The sequence below is a fragment of the Cupressus sempervirens genome, chromosome 3 (assembly GCF_028749045.1).
Source record: "Cupressus sempervirens isolate cs-2001-9-10 chromosome 3, ASM2874904v1, whole genome shotgun sequence".
Classification (NCBI taxonomy): Eukaryota; Viridiplantae; Streptophyta; class Pinopsida; order Cupressales; family Cupressaceae; genus Cupressus; species Cupressus sempervirens.
This window is the reverse complement of record NC_143120.1, coordinates 549051326-549076401: the sequence shown is the minus strand read 5'-3', so window position 1 is coordinate 549076401 and position 25076 is coordinate 549051326. Positions and strand designations below refer to the sequence as shown.

Genomic DNA, 25076 nt, shown 5'->3' with positions numbered 1-25076 from the left:
TTTAGTGACGTATATTGAAAATAATGGGATTGTGTTTATTCAGACAATCTATATGTTGACAATTTTTTTATATAAACTGCCACAGTAATGTTCATAACTTCATATGATGTTTTGCAATAGGTTCTTGGAGCTGCTATGTTTTATGTTAAAGTTGGAGATAACAGTGTTGTGTACACGGGCGATTATAATATGACTCCTGATCGACATCTAGGAGCTGCTCAAATAGATCGTCTATGCCCTGATCTTCTTATAACAGAGTAAGGCATTTCATCATTTAAACTTACATTTTGCAAACTATATATTCACAAGTTTCTTTATTCCAAATCTCCTTTAGTGGATGTCAAAATTTTAAATATAAAACTTTAGAAGATTGCATGTTGCATCCTTTTCTTATATATATATATATATTATAATTTGTGAGATGCACAATTATACATTATCAAGTAGGAGGTGTTATAGCATCATGTCAAATGATATGATATTTTTTGGATTCAATTGTTCAGTTTTTTGAGTCAAACTCATTTTTGTACATTTCATGAGTAGTTGTTCACAAAAGTCCATCTTTCATGTGCTTTAATGATTCACTTAGCACTCATTGCATTAGGTCATTCTCATAGATGTGAAGAATCATGACTGACCAAGAGGTCTACCATCCTATTATTACTTAGACTTGAGTGTAGTTAAACATGAAGTTTTCCCAAGACCAAGCTTAATTAGCCTACAACCTCATTTTCTGAAACCACTCACTGACTTTGGGCGATGTTCATAGGGGTGAATCATGGAGGGTCACCCATCCTAGTACTGCTTTGACTCAAGTGTACTTAAACACGGACTTTCGCACAAGACCGAGCCTACTTATCTTGATGGATTTTCAAAAAAGGGGATGACACTCTAGTGGGCTTGATCTTGGGGGAGACTTTGTGTTCAGGTGCACTTGCATTAGAGCAGTATTGAGATGGACGACTAGACAGGAAGTCTCGATGGTTCACCCTTGTGAGCATCACCTAGATATAGTGAGTGCTAAGTGAACCATTCATGCCCATGAAGGATGGATTCAAATTGAACACTACTCATAAAATATGGGTTGATCTATTTTTTTATGCAGATATCATCACATAATCTGGTGCATTGAAAAATGCCTACAAAATTGATAATGTGTGAGCTAAGGAGCTTATAAAGTACAATTAATGGCTTCATAAGGTACACCACTTGCTTAATGTTTTGCAAATGGGTTAACAAGCTAAGGGGGATTGAACTTGGAGGAAACTCTATTATCAAGTATGCTTGAGTTGAAGTAGTACTAGGATGTTTGACCTTGTGGGTTTCCTAAAGCTTCATTGTTGTAAGCACTCAAAATCACCTAGATGTAGTGAGTGCTAAATGGAATATTCATGCTCATGAGAGATGTTTTCTTGTCTACCCCTCTCATGAAAAGATGGTTCAATGAGTTTGACTTAAAAATGATGCAGTTGAATCTTGAAATCATCACATAATACAATTGTAGATGTGAACGTGCTATATGTTATAAATTTTACCTTTTCTTTTAGATTTATTATCTAGATCTAGAGAGTATCATTGAGTTATCTAGAACGTATTATAGGATTAGTTTTGCTTAAATTGATTGTTAAAGGAGTTTAAATTTAGTTTAAACTTTACTGGTTTTAATTTACCACCAGAACCATTAGTTGTTTAATATAAATTATCTTTTTGAGTGGGAGTCAAGATACATCTTTATAATATTAACCATTGAGCAATTAGCTGGTTTTTATGCTATATTTCAACATGATTGTGTCTATACAGGTCAACCTATGCAACGACAGTTCGTGATTCAAAACATGCTCGTGAAAGAGAATTTCTTAAAGCTGTAAGCAATAGTTACTATACTCTTTTCATCCTGGCTGAAATTTTGACATTTTTATAATTTCATTATTTCGTCATTTAATCATAACTATTGCTTCATATTTTTCCCATTCCTTCATTTGTTCCTTTTTAATAGGACAATTCTAAGCACCATTTGGTGGGATAGGAGAATGTTGTCTACCAATTACGCGAATCCACATATGATATTTGGGATATCAGAGACTTTAAAATAGGTTTAAATGACAAAAATATTTGAAAAAAGAGGTGGTAAGGAGGGATGCATTCCCTTGAGGTGTCGATTAATTAGAATTATACATGCTTTAATGAGTTTTTAAAATTTTAAGTCTATGAAGTCATAAATTATAAGGAATAATTTGCTGAAAAGTTGTGACAATAATGACAGATTGGATGTGATCATTTCTTTGGAGATCAAACTTAATAGACATTGAGTGTCTTTGGAAGTTGATTTAGAGTTTTGTAAACTTCAGAAGTGATGATTTGGAATCTTGGAGTACATCTTGTAAGTTGATCAATTTATTTGAAATTTTATTGGCCAAGTTGACCCCTTGTAAGTTTGATTAATATAATATTGGAAATTTCATTGACCAAGTTGACTATTCACAGAGCAAAACAGGTGTAGATAGTGTCAAGGATATGAAGCCAAATGAATGATAACCTTGTTCTTGCAGCCAATACAAAGATGAGCCACACACAAGGAGACAATCTATAGTACATATCTAGAAAACAAAAAGCTTGCTTATTCATATATAAAGGCTTGTACACTCATTGATCTCTCAAAAATTTGATATTCTTCCCAATGCAGGACACTTTTCCTTTAATTCTTGCAATGGCAACAACACACATGCTCCAACAGTACAATGAACATTGGAGCCTTCCAAACACTCCCTCCTCTCTCTTTCTTTAGGTTTTCAATCAACATTTCCTGCAATACAAACAACATGCACTCAAATTTGCTCTCCAAAAGGCATATTATTTAACTGTTGAATACTAATATTTGTAATCCTTAGCCAAGAGTCACATTCCTCCAAAAAGAAACCCTCTTTACTTGATTAGTCACACGGGGGTGTGATTCCCAAGAAGAGTACAAAAATCATGAAAAATTTCTTTCGTCTCATGCAATTCCTCCAAAAATGGTGCACCCTTCTTTATGAATCATCATGGAAATGTTTTTGATTAAGGCAAGAAAAGGTTTTCTCGAAACCCTTTACAAAAGACAGCTTGAAAGATAAGACATTAAAAAGCAGCTAAACTAAACATACCGGCAGAAACAGAAAGCCAGCATCAAGACAAACCAAAAAGCTAGCAGCACAGACCAGAACAAGCTAGAACCAAGACAACACAAAAACAAGAGAAAACAACCCTAAGCCTGGTTGTTGAGGGTGGCAGCCACCTCTTTTTCCATCTGGCTCATTCTTTGAGACAACTTTTTGAGTTCGTCAATGTCCAGGGGAAGAGTAGCAGACTTCTTCTTCATGCTGGTTCTAGTGTAATTCCCAGGACCAGGAATCTCCACAGCTGACAAATCCTTCTCTTGCTCCATCATCATGGGAAAGTTGAAGATGCTGTTATAATATACTTTCCACTTTGTGGCTTGTCATAGATGCTTCCTAAGTAACTCCCTACTTAACTAGGTGTTAGATACCTTACAATGTAACTCCTACTTTGTGAGGCACTAGAGAGGCCTTACAATATAACTTCCTCTTAGTGAGGCATCAAATTAAACTCATTTTACGCTACCATCCCCGCTCTACCATTCACTGCCACATTATTATAACACCATAGGTCCTCTAAGAAGGTAGTCGAAGTGGCATGAAGTCCAAGATTCCTAGGGTCCAAGTAGTATGTCCCAATTTCCATGGAGACTATTTACCATATAAGTAGTAATTTCAATAGTGAAGGCCTAGTGAAACACCTGGCTCCTACAAAATGAAACCATTACTAATTAATCACCAAGCTAACCTAGGAATATACAAAAGTTAGAACATTTTGGATTCATGCCAATTACCTGATTCTTGATGTGCTCCTACTTCAATTGCATCCTTTTGATTGATATTTTAGTTTTGCAACATTTTTGACATTTCCACATTTAGCAAAGCATCGAGTATTAAAATCCCAATCATGTTAATTGGTGCTCTAATAGTTAAATAAAAATTGGATTCAATCTATGGAAATGAACACAGTTACACAACAATTTACACCTTGAAATATTCTTTGCATTCTTTCAAAGGCTTACAAGGAAGCCTCCACAACTGTCAGCTACAATTGCACATAATTATTATATCATACTAAGTTATTGATCTTCTACCTTACATCATCTTTATGTAGTTCAGCTAAAAAATCTGATCTTCCAAAATAGAAATATCATTACATAAGAGATGACTTGGAAGAGAAGTCATCATTAGTGATTGTTTATGTACTTCTATTTTAATCACTAAAGTTAGTTACAAAATTAAAATAACTACTTGCGCATTCACATGGAACCCATGTAGAAGTTCCAGTTTGAATTATAAACTGAATACACCCTCTTAGTGAGGAAGGAATTCTGCGCCGATCTGAGTTTGCCTTTGCATACTTCAAACTTCCCTTTTGCAATGCGCTTAGTAAGAATATTAACTAATCATTGATCCACTATTTCTTGGAGGCTGGAAGACTTGATGATGTTACTTCTCAATGCTATGTAGTTAACAGACTTCTTTGCAGGCCTACCTTTTCGAGGGTGCTCATACAAGAATCAACATGCTTTTGAACATTCCCCAATCTCTGTTTGAATGATCGAGTGTAATGTCCCCAATTATAATAAACTACTTTAAATAATTAACGGTCCCAAAATTTAAATAATATTATTTGGACCTTTAATTATTTAATAAAGAGGCCCAATTTTTATTAATTATCTGTAGGTGTTTGCTGTGTCGGTGGTCTTTTGTAAACCCTTGAGAGTTTTCCTTGAAGGAGTATTTATGTGTGGCATGTAGGAAGTTGTTAGAATGTGATTTGGATTATTTCTTTGTACTATGAATGTCTGTTGGAGTTATAATTTGTTCGCCATTTCGGAAGTGAAAGATCTGCCCTACTTGGCTATTCCGATTTTGGTGGGATTCAATCCTCACCCTATTCCGTCTCTAGATTACTTTGCTTTGAATTTGGCACATCTGGAGTGCCATCTTTGTCTGAGAATATACATTTCTTAACTTGATTGCAATAATTGGTATTGGCAATTATATGTGTGATTGGCATTTATATGTGCAAGTGGCGAATGTCTTGTTTATACTATTACTTCCATTTGCACTAGGGCTCGACATCATTAACGACTACGTCCTCCAAGTCCAATTCTTTCCCCCGTATGACCATCTAGTTCCTTCCCCATATGGCCATCTAGTTCCTTCCCCGTACTACCATCATTTTTCTTCCCCGTACGACTATTGATTTCCTTCCCCATACGATCATCCAATCCTTTCTTGTACGATCATCTACTTCCTCCCTTGTACGACTACCCTCTTTCCACCGTACGACCTCCTCCTTGGCTCTATTCAATATAGTTACAAGAAAATTAATCGTGACACAAGTTTCTAGGTATAATAGGAATATATTAGGTTGTTGGATAGAATTCAGGACATTACAGTGGTATTAGAGCTAGTGATCTTGCCAGCCTGTTGGGTATTGAGTTCAAAGCATGGCGCCGAGTGATGGGTTGGTTGATGCACTTAGAGAGCTAAGAAGAAGTCAACGAAGTCTCCACGAACGGACGAAAGAAACACTCAACCTCTTGACTTGCACAAGGCCCATCGATGACAACATTCATTCCTAGGGTGGAGCAATAGGAAATGCAAACTCTCACATTGGTTGAGACATTGAAGAAAATCAAGCAAGATTGGGTGATTATTGGATTGGAGAGAGACATCTCTGAAGGATTATATAGAATTGGAAATGAAGTATGTGTCATCTCAGCACAATAAACTCTTCAGCAATGGTTTGAAGTGGGAGATTGATAAGTGGCTACAAGATGAAGTCATACAGGCATAAGAGGAAAATGAAGAGTCACATGAGGATTTGCAAGAATTTGTTGCTGTGCCTACAAGCGAAGAGCACTATAAAATTCAAGATGACGAAAATGGTGAAGAAGATGCTTGTACTAATTTCATCAAACCAACACTTGTTGATTAATTTGATGGAAATTCTCTACCAGTAGTTGTTCCACTTCATGGAGATGCTACGAATGATTCCTTGCAGGAGCAATCACAATTGGTTGAATATGGAGTTTATCCTTTAGTTGTGCCTAAGTTGTACATGACTGCAATTTCTCCATGTAAAGGGCCTCATGAAAACAATAGGATCTACATGGGCTACATGATTCCTAAGGAGGTAGATGTTTTTCATGAAGATTGTGTATTTGGGCATTGATGTACTTTATGATTGGCTTCTTTGGGATCTTGGTGACTTCAAACATGACAATGTAGCACAACACAAACTTGACAGGGATGTTCATATTAGAATGGGGCAACAAAAGCTAGAGTCACTCTTCATCGGTATGATGGTAGTGCCAACAAATATGGGTATAGTGACGGTGGTGGAGTACGATGCTCTTGGATCCGTGCTGAAGCAAGACCATCCTCATGGAAGTGGTAAGATTTACCTACTTGACGAGACTCCAGAGGAGGTTGGTGTGCGTGATACCATGAAGATTTTGGATTGGAGCCCCGATGTGTTTTATGATTGGCTTCCATGGGATGCTAGTGGTTTTGGACATAGCATTGTTTAAATCAGAGTGGCGTAGCGAAGGCCTAGTGGTGGTCTACTCATCTCAGTTGAATTCAATTATGCTCATGTGATCTTGAAGTGATAGGATTAGTCTAGGGTAATGTAGATAGATGATGTTCACTCCTTGATATCCTCTACTACACAAGGTTAACCCTAATCACTTAGAGACAACTTTCCCTTAAACCAACCTACCCATTTAGGCTTGCATATTAGCTTGAAACTTCTTTCTACACCTCCCTAATGACTTATCTGATCTTGCAAGGGTTGGAGGCTCTTCCTAGGGTGTCTTAGACTTCTTTCCATCCATCTTTCACAATCCATTCATTAACTTGCTATACGATCCCTTCAAAACAAGGGAAAAACTCCTTCCAGGTCTAGTAGCCCTTAGTTAGGCCTCCTAATAGACTAATCTTGGATTTTTGCAAATCTTTCCTTAAGAAGGTCCCAAACTAACTCCAGTTCAAGATACCCTTTTCAAAGACCTTCAAGATTCATGAGGTCTTAGGTTCCCAAGATATATTAGATGCCCTAATCCAAATTTTGAGGGTTTGCTAGGGTTTATCAGCAATCTAGACCAGTTAGATTCAAATATGCTCCTTCTCCCTCACTAGAGACTTCTACCACTTCTCCTTGCAACCATAAAAGCTTTACTCTATGCTTTATCCATCCATTACACCCATTCCATTCAAAAGACTTACCCTTGCAATAAATCTGCCCTCCTTGTTTCATTTTCTAGCCGAGATCAACCCAATCTCACCTAGGGCTTCCAAGGAAATGGCTTGGCCTTGGGCTTCCTACTCCATCCTTCCTACTATACAAAGTGCAATGTTTCTACTAGCATTTCTCAAGGTTTTAGAGAGTTTCAACCATGGGGAATGCTAGAAGACACCATTTTGTAAAGTCTTCCCTAGTACTGGCCATCTAATATGCAGTTTATGAAATCATTTATTGATGACACCAACAGATTGATAAAAACCTCAAACCAAAACAAAAAGAAAGTAATAAATGCTCAGAAACTAAGACCAAATGCCAAAACTCAAATCAATCACATTGCTATGAAATCCACTTTCTTTTATTAAAAAATTGTTATCATTTCTCTATCTACTGTATGCATCCGTACTCCTCAAACTTCCAACCCGTACAATGGTGACCTGGAGGGCTTTAACATATCATTTTCCAACTGACTAAACCGACTCATGCTCGTTGGTAACCTCCTTGTGTCTTCAAACCACCTTTGCAACTTTTGACAAGAAAGATTGCAAAAATTGCAAAATTGTCAATGTGCAATTTTTGCAAAATTGACAATTTTTGCAAAATTGACAATTTTTGCAAAATTGACAATTTTTGCTTTTTTACACTTTAGATTTTGTGAGACCACACACCATGACCCCAAATCACCCATGGAAGTTATTTAATGTGTAGCCCATTTCCATGCCTAACTAACCTTCTATGTTTATCTAGCCCTCTAAGACAACTTTTTGCACTTTTGCCCCTAATTGACAACATTTTGCCAATACAACATTTTGATAACAAGTTGCCTATACTACCTTACATTGGTTCTTCACATGCATGAGGACCCCTAAACTAGGACGTCTATATTATTCCTAAGTCTTTTCAAGACTCTTATTGCTTCTAACCACTTATCCTAGGTGCTCTTGCATCATACTCCCCTAATGAGCTGAAAGTCCTTCTAGGACTTTAAGAGAAAAGCAGAGAAAAATCAATGCCCTGCTTCTTGAAGTCTCCTTTTGCAACCCAAGTAGCTTCACTATCTGGTTTTCCATGCCATTTTACTAGATGCTTCATGAATGTTTTGTTCCTAGTCACCTTATCCACCTTTGAGCTCAATATCTTCTCAGCTTGGGCTTGCTTGTAGATGGCTTTGGCAAGGTGGCTACAATGTCTTGAAAGTCTGTATCTCCTACTGGAATAGGTGGAATACGACCCTTTCAAGCTACCAAATCTGCAACATTAAAAGTAGTGGACAAGCCCATATCTACTAGAAGATCAACTTGATATGCATTTGCTCAATACCTGGCCAAAATCTTACATGGTCCCACCTTCCTCATCTGCAACTTGTGAGATTCTCCTTTGAACAACCTATGTTTGTTAAGATGAACCATGACATAGTCCCCAACTGCAAATTGAACATCTCTCTTCCTTGCATCAGCCCATTGCGTCATCTTTACTGTATTCTGCTCCAAGGTTTTCTTTACCATATCATGAACCTCTTTCATGGAAAGAGCAAAGTCTTTAGCTACTCCACTAACCTCTGCACCTGCTTTCATGTCCCTTAGTTCTAGAATGCCTCTACGATGCACTCCATAGACCACTTCAAAAGGACTAGTCCTGTTTGCAGTGTCATTATAACCATACTCTGCTTGAGCAATCATGTGATCCCAACTCTAACCATACTCCTTCGTCAAGCATCTCAAGAGGTTTCCTAGGCTCCTATTTACCACCTCTTTCTGCCCATCTGTTTGAGGATGTTAGGCAGATCCAAAGGATAGGTTTGTACCCAACTTGTGCCACAGAGTCTTCCAAAAATGACTCATGAACTTAGTGTCTCTATCAGACACAATGCTGAGAGGAAGTCCATATATCCTTACTACTTCCCTAAAGAATAGATTTTCAATGGCACATGCATCATGAGTGGTTTTACATGGCACAAAGTGAGCCATTTTGCTGAACCTGTCCACAATGACATAGACACTATCAAAACCCTGCTTGGTTTTAGGCAGCCCCACAAACAAAGTCCATACTAAGACATTCCAAAGGTCTTTGGGGAATAGGAAATGGTTGATACAATCCTACATTGTTGGCAACTCCCTTGGCTTTCTGACAAACCATGCAACATTCCACATACCTTTTCACATCCCTGCTCAAGGTAGGCCAGTAGTAAAACCTCTGAACCAAATCCACTATCTTATGTACTCCAAAATGACCACTTAAAGCACCATTGTGCTTCTCTTGGATCAGATTTTCTCTGATGGATCCCCTTGGGACACATTACTGATTGCCTTTGAAGAAGAGGCCTTCCTGCAAGGTAAAATCAGAAAACTCATGGTGGAAATGGTTAGTATAATCAGTACAAACTTGACATGGTTTGGCAAAATCTGGATAATCAAGGTATAGTTCCTTGAATTTTTTAATTCCCACACTCCTAATCTACACTTCTTGTATAATCAGCAACCTACAGCTAAGTGCATCTGCAACTTTGTTTGTAATTCCTTTTTTATGCTTGATGGTGAAAGCATAGGCCTGGATATACTCCACCCACTTCATGTGCTTGTGACTTAGTTTATCTTGGGAATTTAGAAAGCTTAAGGCCTGTTTGTCTGAATAAACAACAAATTCTTTAGGCAATAGGTAGTGCCTTCATTTCCTCAAAGCTTGGACCAAGGCATGCATCTCAATGTCATAGGGAGAATACTTCCTCTTTGCTTCATTTAACTTTTTACTATGAAATGCAACTGGTTTTCCCTCTTGGCCAAGGACTGCTCCAATGGCAAGGTTACTGGCATCACATTCAATAGTAAACAACTTCTCAAAGCTAGGGAAGACCAAAATGGGTTGTGTGGCAATCTGCTCTTTCAACAATTCAAAGTTCGCAGTGGCTTGTTCAGTCCACTTGAACCTGGCTCTAATCCCACCATTAATGGTCTCCAACAAGGGTGCACATATATGATTGAATTGATTAATAAAATTGTGCTAAGCCATGGAAGCTCCTTACGTCTGAGGCAGTCTTGGGTGTTGGCCAACTAAGTATGGTCTCCACCTTGCTAGGATCCATCTTGAGCTGTCCCTTTGAGATGACAAAACCCAAGTAGACCAATTCTTCCTTCGTAAAATCACACTTTTCCGAGTTGATGGTGAGCTTAGCATTAGACAACCTTTTCGAAACTAGACTCAAATGCCTTAAATGTTCTTTTGTGCTACTAAAAATCAAGATATCATCAAGGTAAATGAAAACAAACTTACCGAAGTAATCAACAAAAACTTCATTAGTGAGCCTCATGAATGTGGAGGGGGCATTTGACAAGCCAAAGAGCATCACTAGCCACTCATACAACCCTTCAGTAGTCTTAAAAGTTGTCTTCCACTCATCTCCCTCCTTAATCCTTATTTGATGATATCCACTCTTTAAGTCAATTTTAGTGAAGTACTTTGCATTTCCCAAGCAATCCAACAAATCTTCAATTCTTGGAATGGGGAATCTGTACCTAATTGTTATCTTATTATTTGCCCTTGAATTTGTACACGTTCTCCAAGTACCTCCCTTCTTTGGCACCAAGACAGTTGGAACTGCACATGGGCTCACACTCTTCCTTATTAATCCATGATCTAGCAATTCCTGCACTTGCTTGGCTATCTCCTCATGCTGACTAGGTGTCATCTTATAGGCTGCCTTATTAGGCAAAGCTACTCCCGAGATGAAATCTATCTGATGGGTGATAGTTCTCTTAGGTGGCAATGCTGGCTTCCCATCACTTACAGTATCTTCAAACTGATCCAATAGATTCCGCACCTCCTTAGACAACTGTGTTCTGATTGTGCTCTGTGCATTTTGAGGTTTGACAATGATGGCATACCTTGTGCCTTCTCCTTTCTTCATGATGTTTAAGAATTCTTTTTCACCTACCATGAGGACATTGGGTCCCACCAATTGTGTGCCTTCTCCCTCTAACAAAGATTGAATGGTGTAAGACTCTCTCCTTTCCTAAACTTGTACACATTCTTCCTGCCATCATATTGGGCTTCCCTATCATATTGCCATGGCCTCCTTGAAAGGAGATGGCATGCATCCATGGGCAGTATATCACAGAGAACTTTGTCCTTATACCTACCAATATTGAAGTCAACCCATGCTTGTTCCTTTACCTCCACATGCTGTCCCTTATTTAGCCATGTGACTCTATAAGGACTGTAATGAGGAAGTATTTTAATTTTTAAGTTTCCTACTGCCTCTTTTGAAATTATGTTATCAGTGGACCCTGAGTCAATTATAACTTTACATAACTTGTTTTGCACCTTGCATTTGACCCTAAATAGGGCTCTTCTTTGGCTTGGCTCCTCCTTTATGGGCTTCCTAATGAGTGTTCTTCTGAACATCAAATTCTCACCTTCTTCTGAATCAAGTGGGAGATCAACTGCCTTCTTGCTACCATTGTCTTCTTGAGCATAAGCCACCTTTCTTTCTCCTGAGGTAGAAGTCTTCTCTGGACATCTATATGAGGGATGCCCTAGTTGGTTATAGTTGTAACACTTCATGGTGGCACAGTATGAGGGACCTCTGCCTTGACTGCCTTTTCTGCCCTTGAAACTGCCATGACCTCTGCCCCTTTGATTAAATCCACCTCTTGGACTGCTTGAGCCATTTTGTTCACTTGGTTTACTGTCTCCTTAAGGTCTGGTTACTTGGCCTCTTTCACCACCAAAATTGCCTCCCTAATTACTCAGCGCCTTTGCCTCTGCTTCTATTGCTGAAGTCTTGTTTCTTCTTCAACTTCTCCTCTACCTTAAGTGCTAGTTGGTAACAGTTTTGCACTGTGTTAGGACTCCATAACTGAAGTTCCTCTTGGATGTTCCACCTCAAGCCATTGATATACCTTGCTATTTTGATGCTTTCAACCTCTTGTACCTTGGACCTTAGGCAAAGTTTCTGAAACTCCTCAGTATAACTTGCCACATCATTATCTCTTTGTTTGAGATTCTGCCTCTTGGTATGCAACTGCACTTCAAAGTTTTTGGGAAGGTAGGTTTGTTGAATCTGGCTCACCATATCTTCTAGTTTGCATAGGGTTTCTTTCCCTCTTTCCCTCTTTCACTCTTTCATCTTGAGGGAATTTCCACCATGTGAGAGCTTGTCCTCTTAGCCTTGCTTTTTCCACTTTCACCTTCTGGGCTTTTGTCACATTTTTTCACTCTCAAAGTAGTTTTCCATACCTTCCAACCATTCTAAGACATGGTCAGTTTCCAACTTTCCACTAAAAAGTGGCACTCCTTCCAAGGCCTTCTGATTTAGTGCCTTGATTGCTCTAAGAAATGGTTCTTTAGCTATCTCAGGATTCAGTGTGGGTGCCTCCTCTTCATTAGAAACCTGTTGCTTCTGTCTGCTACATTCCTCTTGCTGGGTGACCTTGCTAGTCACTGCTTCAATCTTGAGGGTTGTCTCCTCAAGCATTGTTTCCAAGGCATCTATCTTTGCCTTCAACTCTAGGTTTTCCTCATCCTGTTCTTGAACCTTCTTAGCCAACTCTGCATTTGTTACCATGGATCTGATGGAGGATTCTACTTCACAGTCAAACATACACTTGTAACTCCCACAATTAAATTGCTTTGATACCAATTTGATAGGATTAGTCTAGGGTAATGTAGATAGATGATGTTCACTCCTTGATATCCTCTACTACACAAGGTTAACCCTAATCACTTAGAGACAAATTTCTCATAAACCAACCTACCCATTTAGGCTTGCATATTAGCTTGAAACTTCTTTCTAGGCCTCCCTAATGACTTATCTGATCTTGCAAGGGTTGGAGGCTCTTCCTAGGGTGTCTTGGACTTCTCTCCATCCATCTTTCACAATCCATTCATTAACTTGCTATACGATCCTTTCAAAACAAGGGAAAAACTGCTAGGTCTAGTAGTCCTCAACTAGGCCTCCTAATGGACTAATCTTGGATTTTTGCAAATCTTTCCTTAACAAGGTCCCAAACTAACTCCAATTCAAGATACCCTTTCCCAAGACCTTCAAGATTCATGAGGTCTTAGGATCCCAAGATATATGTGTTAATTTTGCAACTTCGAAATCATATTGGTCTAATGGTACAGATCGTATAGATTTGATTATGCATAAAATACTAATGAATGCGTATATATATAATTGTTTAGTCTTCAGTTATGATCGGCATCTCCCTTGGGGTAATATTGTTTGAAATTTGACTTGAACAAAATTTGTTAGTTTAATCACTAACTAATTCTATTCTTTCTTGGAATGCCAATTAGAAGAAACAATTCAATGCCAACCTCAATAGGGACATGTCCCTTCTAGGGACATGCCCTTTGGTTGTAAGATTTATATAGGGTATGTTTGTGGATAAAGGACACACAAATATTACATGGTTTGCTCCTTTAGCAATACTGCCCTATCCAAATTATTGCAGAGATAAAACATTCTCAGAATACTTTTTATACTATTGGTAACACTTCATACAAGTCTGAATTATAGAAGATCATCTTCACCAAGTAATTTAAAGGTATTATCTCAGTCTGATTTATAGCAGAATTTGCAGAAACTTTACATGGTATCAGAGCTCTGGTAGTCGAACCTAGGCTCTGCAAATTGACAATTAGACTTTAAATATGTAACAACTTCCTTCTATCTTCAATGGCAAGCACAATTAGACCCGAGTACAGGTTTGATGGAAAAGAACACTTTGTTGCTTGGAAATTCAGAATTATGATGATTCTTGAAGACAATGATGTGAAACAGTTTGTTGATAAAGCATCCAAGCAACCTAGTGTTGAACCTAATAAAACTATTTGTAGTAAAGGAAACAGGAAAGCCATACAAATCATATTAGATGGAGTGAAAAATGAAATAGTACCTATGCTAATGAAACATCAAACAACATTTAATATGATTAATGCATTATTAAATGCATACGAGGTTAACAATGCAACTAGAACCCTTGCACTATAAAGGTAACTAAATCATACTTCCTAAGGGTGCCTAGTCTAAGAGATGAACTTGCAAGTATAGGGACCATAATTGAAGACAAAGAGCTAACACTTATGGCTATAGATGGGTTACTAGATTCATGGGAAACATTCTCACAAGGGTAAGTGCTAGAGACAATCTTCCTGACTTCAATAGACTTAAAGGAGATTGCCTTCAAGAAGAATTTAGGAAACTTAAGAAAGGAGGAAAATTGAAAATTGAAGATGAAGAACTTCATGTTCTCAACACAAATTCCTACAAAGGTAAGAAGAAACACTTCAAAAAGAAGAAGGGTAATCAAAGAAATGACAAACCTAAGAAAGATCTATCCAAAATAAAATGTGTCAAATGTGAAAAATTTAGACACTATAGATCTAATTGCCCTGAGAATACAAAGCAGCAAGTAAACTATACAAACATTACCAGGAAAGAAGAAAACTATGATCCTAAGAATTGTGTATTTTACTCTACACTTTCAAATGAAGTATCAAGCAAAGCATGGGTAATTGATAGTGGATCATCTCGAAACATTATAGGATACAAAGAAGTATTAGATTCAATATGAGAAGAAGTTGATGGCGAAGTTACCATCGGTGATAATTCCTCCCATTGAGTCAAAGGAATTGGGAATTTGCACCTTGAAACTAAAGTCAGGTATTTCTCTACATCTTAAAAGAGTACTCTATGTACTAGGAATAAAGAGGAATCTAGTCTCTGTTATAACACTTGAAGATGATAAACACAATGTTGCATTCATGAATGATAAAGTAATGACTTGGTCTAAGAACTCTTCATTTAAGAAATCAAAGTTGATTGGTCAAAGAAAGGGATTTCTTGTATGAATTAAATTCAAAACCTAGTCAACCTATTCAAGCCTTAATTCATGAAGCTGTTGATATAAACAAAATATGGCACAGAAGGCTAGGACATCTAAATTTCAAAGCCTTATCAACTATGGAAAAGATGGTTATTGGTTTACCAAAGTTGAAGGATGCGCTCTGGGTAAGAACACCAAAAGTCCATTTTATGACATCACTAGAAAAACTAACAATGTTTTGGAATTAGTCCACTCAAATTTATGTGGACCTATGTTTGTTCCTTCTCTTGGAGGATTCTGGTACTATATGCTTTTTATAGATGACTTCTCTAGGAAAACTTGGATCTACTTCTTAAAATGTAAAGAATCAAAAGAAATCCTTAAGAGATTTAAAAAATTTAAAACTTTAACTGAAAAATTATCAGGACACAAAATTAAAACTCTTAGGACTGATAATGGAGGGGAATATACTTCAGATTTGTTTAAAGAGTTTTGTAAAGAAGCAGGAATTAAGAGGGAGTATACTGTTCCTTATAACCCACAGCAAAATGGGGTAGCAGAAAGGAAAAATAGAACAATTATAGAAGCAACAAGAGCTATGATATTTGATCAAAATTTAGAATATTATCTTTGGGTAGAAGCCTTTTGTATTGTTGTCTATATTTAAAATAGAAGTCCTCACTCCCACCTTAGAGATAAAACTCTTGAAGAAGTCTTTACTAAGGTTAAACCTAATATAAGTCATCTTAAGATTTTTGCGTGCCCAGTATATATACATGTTCCAAAAGAAAAGAGAAGTTAGAACCCTCTGGGAGGAAAGGTATTTTTGTCGGGTATAGTGAAACATCTAAAGCATATATGATTTTCATACCTGATTAGAAAAACATTGAACTTAGTAGGGATGTAATATTTGAAGAAGATTTAGCATTCAAAAGAACCCTAAGTTGTGAAGATCCCTCTCACTTACCTAGTTCTAAAGAAAATCATGAATCTAAGTTTGAAAGGGAGAACTTGAAGAAATTGAAGATGAAATTCAAAGTCTTAGTCTTGAGGAAACTCAAAATTCAAAGAAAAGACCACTTTGGGCCACTAAAACTGTAGAGGAAGCACAAGACTTTGCTGCACCATCTGGAACCTTCAGAGAAAGCAAAAGACCCAAAAGATTTTCTAGTTATGCAACAAACACGAGTGTTTCATCTAAATCAGAACCAACCAATGTTTCAGATGCTATTAAACATACAACTTGGAAAGATGCTATGACGGAAGAATACCAATCCATTATTAAGAATGATGTTTGGGAAATTGTTCCAAGGCCTGAAGGAAAATCAATTGTTTCTTCTAAATGGATATTTAAAATCAAGCATGCTACTGATGGTAGCATTGAAAAATATAAAGCCATACTCGTAGCTAGGGGATTCTCTCAGAAAGAGGGAATTGATTATGAAGAAACCTTTACTCCAGTTGCCAGATACACTTCTGTAAGAGCAACCGTAGCTTTTGTAGCATTGGAGGGATGAAAAGTACATTAGATGGATGTAAAAACAACATTTCTAAATGGAAATATTACAAAAGAAGTATATTTGGAACAACTTGAAGGATTTGAAACTCATAACCCTAAAATTTTTGTTTGTAGGCTCAAGAAAGCTCTCTATGGGCTTCAATAGGCTCCAAGGGCATGGTATGAAAGAATTGATAAGTATCTCTCTAGTTTAAGATTCTCAAAAAATGAAGCTGATCCAAATCTCTATTATAAAAGGGATAAAGACGATATGATAATTTTGATACTATATGTTGATGATTTACTAATAACAGGTGATGATCATCTTATAAATCAATGCAAGAAAGATCTAATCAAAGAATTTGAAATAAAAGATTTAGGACTCCTTCATTACTTCCTAGGACTGGAAGTATGGCAGAATTTTGACAGCATCATACTTAATCAAGGAAAGTATACATTAGACATCTTGAAGAGATTTGGAATGTGGAATTGCAGACCTATGTCTTCTCCAATGGAGAGTAATCTACACAAACTTAAGGAAGCAGTTGTAGAATCACCCTCCATAGATTCTACTCTTTATAGACAGATGATTGGGTTTCTCATGTACTTGGTAAATACAAGACCTGATATTTGCTATGCTGTTAATGCCTTAAGTCAGTTTGTGTGAGCTAAAGGAGATTCACCTAGTTGCAGTCAAACACATCATGAGATACTTACAAGGCACTCTTAATCTTGGGCTCAAGTATGAAAATGTTGACTTGGATTTACATGGGTACATAGACTCAGATTGGGCTGAAAGTGTTACTGATAGGAAAACACTTCAGGATGCTATTTCAGTTTAGGCTCAACGATGATATCTTGGATATGTAGAAAGCAGGCATCAGTAGCACAGAGTTCCACAAAAGCTGAATACATTGCCGTAGCAATGGCCTCTCAGGAAGCAATTTGGCTCAGAAAGTCACTTGTGGGATTATTTGGTCAACCCATGAATCCTACTATTATTCATTGTGATAATTAGAGTTCCATCAAGCTTTCTGTGAATCCAGTTTTTTCTGATAGGTCCAAGCATATTGAAATTTCTTACCATTATGTAAGAGATATGGTAGATAAGAATACTGTAAAATTAGAATACATTTGCATTGCAAATCAGACAATAGATTATTCTTACCAAACCTCTCTCACAAGTGAAGATAGATCACTTCAGGAAAAGACTTGGTATGGTTGAATTATAATACATTTGTATCATTTAAATTATTAATAAAATATTTTTTATTGTCAGGCTATTGACTGTTATGGGCTCCACCATTTGTATTCATTATTTAAGAGGTGATGATCTTTGAGATAATGAACACTTGTATAACATTATAAGAAATGATGATCTCTTAGATAATGTGCTGAACAATAGAGAACTATTGTCAGATCTGGATGAGTTCAAGATCACATTGTGATATAGACATTTCTATGCCTATAGGTCACAACTTGGATACAGGAAGAATTTAATTATTCTCCGGATTTTATCCTGTGAACTAGTAGATCTTAACTCAGGATCATATTGTGATATAGGCCTGCCAGTACCTATGAGTCACAACTTGGATAAAGGAAGAATTTAATCGTTCTCCAGATTTTATCCTGTATATTGCATTCCATGCAATATCATCATCACTAGTATAAGTGATAAGTCATATTACAGGTATAGTAATATGGCATAGTATTATGTGTTCAATGATACCACATGCTTAGAAGATTCAGATAGATATAGAGTATCAATCTATGCTTATTCATCTTAATTGATGATGCTAGATATGTTATTTCTTAGTATGATTATCAAGTTAAGAGTGTGTTAATTCTGTAACTTTGAAATCATACTGGTCTGATGGTACAGATCGTAAAAATCTGATTATGCATAAAATACTACTGAAGGCCTACATATATAATTGTTTAGTCTTCAGTTATGATCGTGTCTCACTTGGGGTAATAATACTGTTTGAGATTTATCTTGAACAAATTATTTAGTTTAATCACTAACTAATTCTATTCCTCCTTGGACACTGATTAGAAGAAACAATTCAGGGCCTACCTATATAGGGACATGTCCCTTTTAGGGACATGCCCTTCGGTTATAATATTTATATTGGGTATGTTTGTGGATAAAGGACACACGAATATTACATGGTTTTCTCCTTAAGCAATACTGCCCTATCCGAATTATTGCAGAGATAAAACATTTTCAGAATAGTATTTAGTGTAACACTTCATACAAGTCTGAATTATAGAAGATCATCTTCAGCAAGTAATTTAAAGGTATTATCTCAGTCTGATTTATAGCAAAATTTGCAGAAACTTTGCAATATCAGATACCCTAACCCAAATTTTGAGGGTTTACTAGGGTTTATCAGCAATCTAGACCAGTTAGATTCAAATATGCTCTTTCTCCCTCACTAGAGACTTCGAGCACTTCTCCTTGTAACCATAGAAGCTTTGCTCTATGCTTTATCCATCCATTACACCCATTCCATTCAAAAAGACTTACCCTTGCAAGAAATTTGCCCTCCTTGTTTCATTTTCTAGCCGAGATCAGCCCAATCTTGCCCAGGGCTTCCAAGGAAATGGCTTGGTCTTGTGCTTCCTGCTCCATCCTTCCTACCATACAAAGAACAATGTGTCTACTAGCATTTCTCAAGGTTTCAGAGAGTTTCAACCATGGGGAATGCTGGTAGAGACCATTTTGTAAAGTCTGCCCCAGTACTGGCCAGCTAATATGCAGTTTATAAAATCATTTATTGATGACACCAACAGATTGATAAGAACCTCAAACCAAAACAAAAAGAAAGTAATAAATGCTCAGAAACTAAAACCAAGTGCCAAAACTCAGATCAATCACATTGCTACGAAATCCACTCTCTTTTATTAAAAAATTGTCATCATTTCTCTATCTGCTGTATGCATCTGTACTCCTCAAACTTCCAACCCGTACAATGGTGACTTGGAGGGCATTAACATATCATTTTCCAACTGACTAAACCAACTCCTGCTCGTTGGTAACCTCCTTGTGTCTTCTAACTACCTTTGCAACTTTTGACAAGAAAGATTGCAAAAATTTCAAAATTGTCAATGTGCAATTTTTGCATTTTTACACTTTAGATTTTGTGAGACCACACACCATGACCCCAAATCACCCATGGAAGTTCTTTAGACCATGTGTAGGGCATCTTCATGCCTAACTACCCTTCTATGCTTATCTAGCCCTCTAAGACAACTTTTGCACTTTTGCCCCTAATTGACAACATTTTGCCAATACAACATTTTGATAACAAGTTGCCTATACTGCCTTATATTGGTGCTTCACATGCATGAGGACCCCAAACTAGGACCTCTTTATTATTCCCAAATCTTTTTAAGACTCTTAATTGTTTCTAACCACCTATCTTAGGTGCTCCTGCACCATGAAGAAGCATGGAGCTTCCAACAATTATAGCTATCCACGTCCGCGCCTGGTTTGGGATCTTGGAGTTTGCGGATTGTTTGAGTACAAGCAATCTTTGGGCGACAAGGATTTTTAATGTCCCCAATTTTAATAAACTACTTTAAATAATTAACGGTTCCAGAAATTAAATAATATTATTTGGACCTTTAATTATTTAATAAACTGGCCCAATTTTAATTAATAATCTGTAGGTGTTTGTTGTGTCAGCATTCTTTTGTAAACTCTTGGGAGTTTTCTCTAAAGGGGTATTTATGTGTGACATGTAAGAAGTTGTAGATAGTAGTTTTCCACAATCCATTAGAATTCTTTGCCGTATTTTCTAGGTAGATTGTTTTATAATTTTTGCATCAACTTTTCGGATCACATTTTGTGATCCATTATCAGGATGAGAGAGCTGATGGAAACATATGGTAAGATTGCAGACCAAGTGTATATAAAAAGAGAAAGGCATGGGGGTGGGTGCACAACAATTAACAAAAGTTTGAGGTCCAACAATTAGAAAAATATGGGAAAAGAAGAACAAAAAAAAGAATATATATATATATATATATATATTACAATTTTTATATACCTTCTCATGTTTTTGGCTTTCGTGTTCTTTTTGCGTACACCATTTGGTGTTCCCTCTCTTTGTTGGCACTTGCCTTTGTACTGTTCCTAGTCCCATAGACCCTCGTTGGTCTCTTGTTGGACATTAATAAATTTATCTTATCTTATCTTATATCTATATATGAAAAAAAAACATGAGAAAGAAATAAAACCCACTTGTTGAAAAGAAAGAATAAAGGAACACTTATAAATTTAATAAAAAATTATATATATATATATATATATATATATATATATATATATATATATATATATATATATATATATATATATATATATATATATATATATATAATGGGAGTATACAATAATATGTATTAAACTATAATTCAGAAGAAATGAAAATATTGCAAACCATCAAGTCAACAAAAAAAACAAACTACATAAACATAGAAATAAATTTTTAAAATAAAAGTGCTTATATGTAGGAAGTTGTTAGTATGCGATTTGGATTATTTCTTTGTACTGTGAATTTCTGTTGGAGTTCTAATTTGTTCGCCATTTCAGAAGTGGAAGTTTTTCCCTACTTGGCTATTCCAGTTTCGATGGGATTCAATCCTCACCCAGTCTCTGGGTTACTTTGCTTCGGATTTGACACATCTAGAGCACCATCTTTGTCTGATAATATACATTTCTCAACTTGATTGCAATTATTGGTATTGGCAATTATTTGTGCGAGCGACGAATGTCTTCTTTATACTATTACTTCTATTTGCACTAGGGCTCGACATCATTAACAATTGCGCACTCCAAGTCCATTTCCTTCTCCATACGACCATCCTCTTTGCACTGTACGACCTCCTCCTTGCCTCCATTCAATACGGGCTCAACATCATTAACAATTGCGTACTCCAAGTCCATTTCCTTCATTGTATGGCCATCCTCTTTGCACTATATGACCTCCTCCTTGTCTCCATTGAATACAGTTACAAGAAAATTGGTCGTCGCACAAGTTTTTGGGTGTAATTGGAATATATTAGGCTGTCAGATAGAACTCGGGACATTACATCAAGCTCTTCTAATAGAAGAAATGGTTGATGTTTCCCCTTCTTAATCTGAATGCTACTATTGTGAACTAAAAACAACTAGAATATTTGGAGATCCTACTTTTGGAGCTTCCTACTCGTCCTCAATTATTAGAATGAATTATTGAGATTTTTTTTGTATGTGAATCTTTCAACTTAACATCCATATTGGTTACAACTTTTCTTATCTTTGGAATTTAGACTTTATAGATGTAAATGTAGATTGAATTTATTTCAGATTAATTTCAAATTTCAGAATTTGAAGATTATTAATTCCAGATTTCTTATTTGCAGATTTCAATCTGAATGTGATACTCTTGATCTATGTTAAATGTGTATGTGAAGCAAATTCAACAAATACTGAATATTAATGTGTGATTGCAGAACTTCAAATGAGAGGGAGCATTTATTGATTTCGATGCTCTTCTGCCTGATCGGGTATGAGCATATATATTGTATGAAGGGCTATGTCTTGGGTGCACATGTCTACACAAAGTGGAGACATGTCCACTCAAGACATGCCTATTCTTTAACAGTGATTAGTTATGCAAAATGAAACTGATTATCAATCGGTATTTATCATTTGCTGGTGATAGACAAACCTCCACACAAATAATCAGACTTTAATCTGATTTATATATTTGCATATAAGGCTGATCATGTGATCATGGCTCGATCGATAAGATGAACATGAAATGTCAAGGAAAGAACCTGCAGGAGCAGATTGATAATTTACTTGGATTCAAGAGGTGTTATGATTTGATATAAACAATAATCGATTTCAATGAGATCAATATTATTGTAAGTCAAACAACTATGTATGTATGTATACATAGACACACATGCATATGCAGATCATGCTTCAGATTATCATTAATCTGACCGAAGCTATTATCCTCAAGACTCCCTCTTAGCAATGGAAGATAAAGAATGTAACCAAGTACATATCACAATAGGCTCATCTATTGTGAGAAGAGATATCACCTAAGTCGTGATATCAGAGGATATAATATGCTCAAGAATATCAAGTCACATGGCATTCTTCTTATACATCCAAGTTATGGTATGTGCATTGACATTAAGTCTCATGATGTCTACCATAATCAATCATGGCATATCCATGGAAACATTTATCCACCATGATTATCTCATACGGAACATAATGATCTTCAACTGATATCAAGTTTCATGATATCTATCAAAATGTCTGAGAGATACTAATTATCATGACATGTCCACGAATATCAAGTCACATGATATTCATCATGATAGTAAACTAGTCATTGTAAAGTCGTCACCTTACAATGTCAAATACAAGTGTTCATTATCTGAAAGATCATCACCTTTCAATAATGTACACGTGGGCGCCCATATAGTCATAGACTCACACACATGATAAAAAGAGTTTTCACAGAGTCACCATGGATTCTCTCATGCAGTGTTGTTATGATGACATTATTACGAGGTAATTGGTAAATACTTGCTTGTTATTAACAGAGACCAAGAGGTCAATTTATACAAAAGAATGAGACGATATTTCCTTAGGAAACGATCGTAAAGAATAGAAACATTCTATTCCAGAGAAAGCAAAAAACGAAAGCAAACTAAAGCTAAAGATATTTACAAGATAACCATTAACTAATAATAGACGTCTTATCTATTATTGTAATACCCTCCCTTAATGGTTAATCTATCTAACACACCAAGCTGTCCTTTGAATTTGACAAACTTATCAGGACCAAGAGGCTTGGTGAGAATATCTGCAGTCTGATCTGTGGTAGGAACATACTGCAGATCTATAGTCCCGTCTTCAACCAACTGTCGTATGTAATGACAATGAACATCCACATGCTTGGTTCGTTCATGGAAGATTGGATTCCGTGCTAACTTGATAACGCCTTCGTTATCAACAAACAGAGTAGTCGGTCCTGTTGGTGACATCTGCATATCCCCAAGCATCCGACGAAGCCAGACAACTTCACATCCTGCCTTAACAGTCCCTCTGTATTCAGCCTCTGTAGAAGAGAGAGAAACTGCTTGCTGCTTCTTGCTGGTCCATGTGACTGCACCGGATCCCAAACTGAACACATATCCAGATGTTGACTTTTTATCATCAACAGAGCCTGCCCAATCTGAATCTGTGAACCCACTGAGTTTAGGATTAGAACTTCGAGAATACAGAAGTCCATAATCAGAAGTGCCCTTCACATAACGAAGCACACGCTTTGCTGCCATCCAATGATCAACCTTAGGAGCTGTCATAAAGTGTGAAATATAGCTGACTACGAAGCTGATATCAAGCCTAGTAGCAGATAGGTAGATGAGGCTGCCTACTAGTTGCCTATACATAGTATCATCAACGGAAGGAGAATCAGACTTGGCTGATAACTTGAGACCTTTCTCCATAGGTGTAGATGCAGGTTTGCAATCCTGCATTCGGAATTTGTCTAACAAGGCCTTGGCATATTTGGACTGAGAGATGAATATACCAGAAGACTGTTGCCAAACTTCAACACCTAAGCAATAATGCATGAGCCCAAGGTCAGTCATATCAAAAGACTGGCATAAGTGTTGTTTGATTCCCTGAATCAAAGATGCCGAACTGCCAGTGATGATCAGATCATCCACATAGATAACCAGAAGGATGATGTCACTGTCAGTAGTCTTGATGTACAGATTTGAGTCTGAAGAACTCCTCTTGAAGCCTTGATCATTGAGGTACGTATCAATCTTGATGTACCATGCTCGAGGGGCCTGCTTCAAACCATAGAGAGCTTTTACCAATCTGAGAACCTGATGGTCTTTACCAGCAACTTTGAAACCAGGAGGCTGCGTCATGTAGACCTCTTCATGGAGATCACCATTCAGGAAAGCACTCTTTACGTCCATCTGATGGACCTTTCAGCCAAACTGTGCTGCCATGGCTAGGACTAATCTGATGGTGCTCATCTTTGCAGTAGGAGCAAAGGTCTCCTCATAATCAATGCCCTGACGCTGAGAAAAGCCCTTTGCCACTAAACGAGCTTTGTACTTATCCAAAGTACCATCTGATTTGTATTTGATTTTGTAGACCCATTTGCAGCTAATGGGTTTCTTCCCTGGGGGAAGATCAGAAAGGACCCAAGTGTTGTTCTTCAGCAGGCTCTGGTGTTCAGATTGCATGGCTTGTTCCCACTCTGGAATTCCTTTAGCCTCGGAATATGTTTGAGGTTCAAACACACTATGAATGTTGGCCATAAGAGCAAAGTTAACAGAATCTGTAGTTTTGCTCTTTTTCCGAGCAG

The 25076-nt window shown here is 36.9% G+C and overlaps 1 protein-coding gene across 3 annotated transcripts in view; it reads left to right on the top strand.

Annotated features, from left to right (window-relative positions):
- Positions 1-25076, top strand: part of CPSF73-II (cleavage and polyadenylation specificity factor 73 kDa subunit-II) — a 231700-nt gene that overhangs the window by 57915 nt on the left and 148709 nt on the right. For all 3 annotated transcript variants that reach the window (XM_089820839.1, XM_089820841.1, XM_089820840.1), the window contains exons 7-8: positions 121-257; positions 1801-1864. In XM_089820839.1, coding sequence (XP_089676965.1) covers positions 121-257; positions 1801-1864 — 201 coding nt within the window. The remainder of the gene's footprint in view (positions 1-120; positions 258-1800; positions 1865-25076) is intronic.